The sequence below is a fragment of the Somniosus microcephalus genome, chromosome 25 (genome assembly GCF_052327205.1).
Source record: "Somniosus microcephalus isolate GS21.2 chromosome 25, FLI_Smic_1.0, whole genome shotgun sequence".
Classification (NCBI taxonomy): domain Eukaryota; kingdom Metazoa; phylum Chordata; class Chondrichthyes; order Squaliformes; family Somniosidae; genus Somniosus; species Somniosus microcephalus.
In genome coordinates this window covers 43,571,556-43,578,451 of record NC_141011.1, presented here as the reverse complement: position 1 = coordinate 43,578,451, position 6,896 = coordinate 43,571,556, and the positions used below count along the sequence as shown (strand labels likewise).

Below are 6,896 nucleotides of genomic sequence, written 5' to 3'. Positions count from 1 at the left end.
ATCTGTGTCTATAGGCATCTCTCCACTTCACCTGATGAAGGAGCAGCGCTCCGAAAGCTTGTGATTTCAAATAAAACTGTTGGAGTATAACCTGGTGTTGTGTGACTTCTTACATTTGTCCACCCCAGTCCAACACCGGCATCTCCACACCATACAAATACACAAATCACTAAAAGTTGCACCATAGGTTAGCAAGGTCATTAAAAAAAAAAGCACTAGGGTTTATTTCTAGAGGGATAGAATTGAAAAGTAGGGAAGTTATGCTAAACCTGTATCAAACCTTGGTTAGACCACACTTGGAGTACTGCTTGCAGTTCTGGTTGCCATATTATAAAAAGGATATAGAGGCACTGGAGAGGGTGCAGAGAAGATTTACAAGGATGATACCAGGGTATATATATATCAGGAAAGGATGAACAGACTGGGTCTCTTTCCTCTTGAAAAAAGAAGGCTGAGGGGTGACTTAATAAAGGTCTTTAAAATTATGAAAAATTTTGATGAGTGGATACAGAGAGAATGTTTCCACTTGTGGGGAAGAGCATAACTAGGGGCCATCAATATAAGATAGTCACCAAGAAATCCAATAGGGAATTCAGAAGAAACTTCTTTACCCAGAGAGTGGTGAGAATGTGGAACTCGCTACCACAAGGAGTGGTTGAGGCGAATAGTATGAATGCATTTAAGGAGAGGCTGGACAAGCATATAAGGGAGAAGGGAATAGAGGGTTACGCTGATAGATTTAGATGAGGAAAGACGGGAGGAGGCTCGAGTGGAGCATAAACACCGGCATGGACTGGTTGGGCCGAATGGCCTGTTTCTGTGCCGTATATCCGATGTAATCCTATGTACTGGAATACTTGTGCAACCATATCTTATAATGTAATTCCTCTGTGATCTATTCCACTGAAAAATTGATGCAAGCTACCCTTGCAACATAAGTTGCTTTTAAATTGGATTTAATGGGTGATAGTGCTGGCCACTCAGCCCTTGCATTTTTCGTGCAGACCATGAAACAAAATGTATGTCCTAGCATAACCAGGAGCTACATAATGTAGTACACCAGACTGCTGTCTCTTTTGTATTCCCCCATTCATAAAAGTAGGAGTATGTGGAATCAATTTTTACAACATGAAGGCAGAACCAGTATTCTTTAAAAAAAATAATAGACGTGGCACTTAAAGTAGGGTCTTCTTGATAATTCCAGGATTGTCTACCCTTGCAACTGTATTCTGGTTCCAGCATCACATTTCAACAACTTGTATATTTAATCTAGCAAACTATTCCGAGGTGCTTCACAAATGAATGAGGAAAATAGGTACCAAGCAGGAGTTAGAAGAAGTGACCAAAGACTAGGTCGGAGAGGTAGACTTGGAGGAGATTTATGAAGTTAGGGGGAAGTGTTCAGGAAGTGAATTCCAGAGTGCAGAGTTGGGGCAGGTGAAGGCTCAGCCACCAATGTGGAATGGAAAGAGGGCCAGAGTCAGAAGACTAGAGAGTGAGAACTGGGAAATAGGGTTGGAAGAGGTTGCAGAGTGGTCATGAAGGATTTGCAAATAAACTATTGCAGTATCTTGGACTTCTGAGAAACTGGTAAATTCTTGGAAGGATTGAGGATTATTCACTATAAAAAATGGGGACATCCCTCTTATTGCCCACCCTTTTGGGGTAATTTCCTGTCCACTCTCTTTATTACTATCACTGCTACCTACAATTTCTTCTGTTGTCACTTCCTGCTCTCTGTCCTCTTTTGTCACTTCCTGTTGTCAATTCCTATTGACAATATTTGCTATCAGCTATGGTTATCACTTCCTCATGATCATTCTGTTACTTCCTGCTTATTGTCCTCTCTTTTATTGCTACTTTCTGCTTAGGTTAATTTCCTTGGTGCCATTTTATGTCACAAATTTTTATGATGGAAACTCTTTCATTCATAATTTTTTTAATTATTATGAGAAGCCTGATTGAAGGTTCAAGTGCATCATCAACATCGAGAAGAGTGAAAGAGGTGATGAAATAAAAGAGCATCCAGTGATTATGTTATCCCAAGCTTGTATTTTAAAACCCAATGATTGTAGGAGGAAGGGCAGAATGAGGGAGGTTAGAGGTTCCACAGTTTTGAGGTGCTGGAAAAGACTGTTAGACTAGGATATGGTGCAATGAGTCTTGATTTCAATGCAATGAGAATGTAGGGAGGATTAATTCCTACATTACGACAGTGACTATACTTAAAAAGTACTTCATTGGCTGTAAAGCACTTTGGGACATCCTGAGGTCGTGAAAGGTGCTATATAAATGCAAGTCTTTCTTAAACAAAAGTATTCAAAGGAGGAAGAGTATATTTTCAGAAGTAGGGAGGAGGAAGATGGTGTATTTGCAGATTAGGAGGAACAATAAAGGAAATTCAGAAGATCACTGACTGGTAGCATTAATAGAATAGGTTGCAATAGAGAGTAAGAGGTTGGAGGCTGGGGGTGAGAAAGGGATCATAGCAGAACAAGTTTGTCTTGTATCCTGTACAGGAGTGCGAGTCATATATGGCAGAAGTATTAAGGCTTGGGTTTTATAAAGAGTTAAGAGATGTTGAGGGAAAAAGAGGAAACCAAGCTTTAGCAATGGAAGAAGTGAGGTTAGAGGACATAGTGAGGCCAAAAATATCAATAACTGACGAAGGATTAAAAAGTAGAACCATCAGAAGTTAAGGGATGGGAGCAGTGGTTAGACTTGTGAGAGACGCAAAGAAACTGAGCTAGATTTTCAACTTGCCATCCGGAAGTGAAACTGACATGGTGGATTGACCGCATATTATGGAAACCATCCAATTTTCATTTCCATCCACTGAAATTTAAAATTGGATGGTTGCTATAACGGGCAGCTGATCCACAGTGCCAGTTTTATATTCAGGCGGCAAGCTGAAAATATACCCCACTGTGGAGAATTGAAACAAGATTTTCATTGCCCATTGAAGGGCATTAGGAGGATCAAAGTGTGATGATTCAGCCAGTACATTGCAAGAGAATCTGTGGCTGTGTCCACTGAAGGAGTGCAATGTGAATGGAAGCATCAATGAACCATGACAGCTAATGCTCTTATTCTACAAGGGGCAGCATTTTCAATCATTTAATAACAAATAATACAACATTTTTCCAAACACATATTCCACAAGCCAGTAAATATAGATGCAGCCACCATTTCTTAACCAACAAAAGTTATTGTTGAGCTTGGTTTGTCTGACAGCCAAGGGTTCGATATGACACAGGTGAACCGAGTTCCCTCGGCCACTGAAACATGCAGCCCACTTCTGAAATCAAAATATCCATTTGACACCTTCATGACTGTTGTTGAGCGAGAGGTGAGATCTTTGCCATTACTTGCTAGCCAGCTGATGTTTCCGAGAGGAAACCCTCCTTCAGTGTGGCAGATGAGAAACACATTGCGGAAGTTGTTAGTGTTGTGTTTTCCATATGTGATTACTGGATCACTATAGGGTGCTGCTACTCGAAGTTCCAAAAGATCTTCACCAACTAACGTCTCTTTATTTTTAACCCTACAGATATACTCTCCCATGTCCTCAATCGAGACGTTTTGTATCTTCAGGCCTGGAGACCCATGCAAAAAGTCCTCCCAGTACAGGAAAGCCCGGTTCACATATCTTGGATCTTGACCAACTAGATTTTCCTCTTCATTTATGAAAGAATAGACCAAGTGCTCCTTGCTGTTTGGATCCTTGTTGACCCAGTAAAAACCCAACTCAGCAATGGTGACCGGATCACTTTCCGGAATAGAAACATCACAAATTAGCTCAACGTTACTTCCAACTATTCCTAGTATGTCCTTATATGGTGTGTAGACTGTGGTACTTGGCAAAGGCAACACCCAATCCACCAACAAGTTTTCAATGTACTTATTCCAAATGCTGCAGACGTACTTTACTCCCCTCTTGACTCTGACCACAAGAGAACTTTTGACATCAAATGTTTCATTGGGTAGTTTTTCCATAATAGTGATTGCCTTTTGCGAAATATCATCACCTGCAGCAACCCACTGAACATAGGGCTCAGGGTATCCTTCCTTAGCCGCACAGTTTATTGCCACTTTGGTTCCTTCCACTACTTCTTTAGGTTCATAGTCTATAAGCATTTCCTTAAATGGTATACAAACAAAGAGAGTAATGGCGAGGCTCTCGACCCCATTGACAGAGCAAAAATATTTCCCACTGTCCTCAATTATTGCTGGGTTAATGTTCAAGATGGAGACACTTGCATTGAGATAGCTGTCACGCACTCTTGCTTTGACTCTTTCAGTCAGATATTGGACTGCTTCCTCATTAGGACTGAATGTGTGATGGAGCACTCGCTCCAAGGTGTAGCCATCCGTGGTTCGTACCCACTCAATATCAAAGGTGCCTGATTCTGATGCAACCTTACTGAGATTGCAAATTGCTGTAAACTGGTGACCTTCTTGCACGCCTACAACTGATTTGTATCTAATCATAGTCATATCATTTATCTTTACCACTTTTGTGCTTTTGAGCTGCGGCAACAGGTACAAAGCATATACGTAGAAAATTGGAAGTAGTCTCATGATCCTGTTGGTAGTTGTAGCTTCAATGATTCTTTCCGCCACCTGGATTTTAACTTCCCATGTTTTCCACCATTCACCTGAAAATAAACATAGTTCTCAGTGGAAACATGTCCTTTTGTCACGTAAATTGGGTTAAAGGGAGAACGATATGAACATTATTCTATCTAGAATATAAGAAAAGATGCAACAAGAAAAGCCTATTGGACACATCAAGCTTCTTCCACACACCATGTACAATCTACCCAATCATGGATTCAACCCCACCCACTTAATCTCCTGAGCGATTTTTCTTCTTAAATAATCCCTGATGCTCAAAGGGAATCGAGCAAAATCCAGACTATATTCATCCATTCTCACATCCCCAAAACTTATTCCTGGTCTGCTATTGTCCAGACAGCATTCCCTCCTCCCCTCTCAATGATCAAAAACCATTGGGCTACACTATGCTGCCTGACCCCAGACCGCCCCACTGAACTTTAACAACAGTGGGGAGGGCAGGAGTAGGAAAACTAGCTGACCCCCTTGTCTCCTATCTCTCCAACAACTGACTCCAAGAACCACCAGGAGACGGGGAGGGAGCACACCCTGAGGCAGTGGTTGCTGGTCCACTGATAGGAGAGAGAGGGGTTAGTAGTGACCATCTGTTCCTCTACAATGGCTCCCAGCCCTCGTTGCTTGAAGGCCTCAATCTAATCTGAGATCTTAAATTAAACATTTTCTGAAGTTTTGCCCCCTTTAAATGGTCCCCCTTTTCCACCACGTGGCTCTGTGACAGGTGTCTTGCTGAAATTTTCCAATTGTTAGATGAGAAAGATCACAGGAATGCTTACACATACCACTTACTGATCACTTAGGTTTCAGATAAATATTTATTGTACAGTATACACTGCCATTAAGGGCCAATCACAAACTAATGGTCACGTGACTGGGATTTCCTCATTGATATGTGCTTGCAGGTATTTTACTTGCCCTCCATTATTCAATTATGGTGAATGATTAGCATTGGGGGAAAACAAAATAAACTGAACTATTTTTTGAAATGAGCTAATTGAGGTAATAGTTATCGTATTCGGGGCAATAGTTATCGTACTGCAATTAGCCTCAGTCCCTGGACTAGGGAAGGGAAGAGGAAAAATTAGTCAGGGATCTCACTCCTCATCACTATCTAAGTATGGTGGGCACATGATATTGGCTCAACTCTGATACCCACCGCGGTCGATTAGCATCCTAGCATTAAGTGTCTTGGCTCACACATGGTGAATGGGCACTTGGGCGAGGCACTAAATGGTTGCTAGATCCTGTGAGCCATACTCCAGCTCCTTCTGGAGAAGAGAGAAGAAAATAAACCACAGCAACAAACATAAAAAGAACTTCAACCCCACATAGAATGATACAGCACAGAAGGAGGCCATTCAGCCCATCGTGCCTGCGCTGTTGAAATCTAATTAACAAATCATAAGCACTGGGGCTAATGTTCCAACTTTGCCAGTGGGAGCTTCACATGCCAGCAGTGTTTGTAAGAAATTTGGATGCACACTGCCTATGATTTTCTAAGCATTGACATTAATGCTTAGGAAATCAGTGGGCAAGGGGTTCGTCCAAACTCTCCTCGTGCCCCCTCCCCCCCACTCCCAAGCAGCACTGTCAGAAAATTACCTTTGTTAAGTGAGTGGCAAAAGAGATAGATAGATAGGTAGATAATTAATGACTAGAATATCTGTTTTAGTGATGTTGGTCAACAGATAAATGTTGACTAGGACATGGGGGAGAATTCCCCTGGCTCTCCTTTGAATAGTGCCATGGAATCTTTTACGTCCATCTGAGAAGACAAATGGGGTGTTGGTTTAACGTTTCATCTGAAAGACTGATGACGCCGCTAAGAGTAGCCCAAATATCAGCAGAGAAGTGTTACACCAAGGCACACGTCTCTACAAGAGTGGCCAATGAGAGGACCATCAGGGCCTGAAAAGAGTGTTTTTGCTGCCTTGCTAGGTCAGAAAGGCCTCTGCAGTATGCTCCAGCTTGTCCTGCATAGGCGAAGTCTGCTGTGCACTGCATGACTTCACTATATAAAAAGACCTGGACATGGACAATCCTGGGGATGTGGCCTTAGCTGCTTGGGAGGCAGAAGTACATGGAGGAGAGGACTTCACAGAGGGCTCTCCTCAGTGATGACTGCAAGGGGCATCAGAGCACATCTCATCCCCAAAGTCTTCGCTTCTGTTTAACACAGTCTACCTTTGACACCAGTGCATTACCTCCTTCTTCTCCACCTTCAAATAAAGGAACAATCCTTCAATCTAGTATGCAGCCTA

General features: G+C 42.1%; 1 protein-coding gene across 1 annotated transcript; it reads right to left on the bottom strand.

Moving 5' to 3' along the window:
* Window positions 1-3,101: 3,101 nt before the first annotated feature.
* On the bottom strand, window positions 3,102-4,714 carry LOC147100739 (CD276 antigen-like). The gene has a single exon (XM_085967578.1). It carries the CDS (start codon window positions 4,579-4,581, stop codon window positions 3,193-3,195), a length of 1,389 nt encoding a protein of 462 aa, XP_085823704.1. The 5' UTR covers window positions 4,582-4,714; the 3' UTR covers window positions 3,102-3,192.
* Between the last annotated feature and the right edge of the window lie 2,182 nt (window positions 4,715-6,896).

Excerpts from the sequence above, each read along its gene's own strand:
- LOC147100739 (XM_085967578.1), bottom strand. The coding sequence starts at position 4,581 with ATGAGACTACTTCCAATTTTCTACGTATATGCTTTGTACCTGTTGCCG.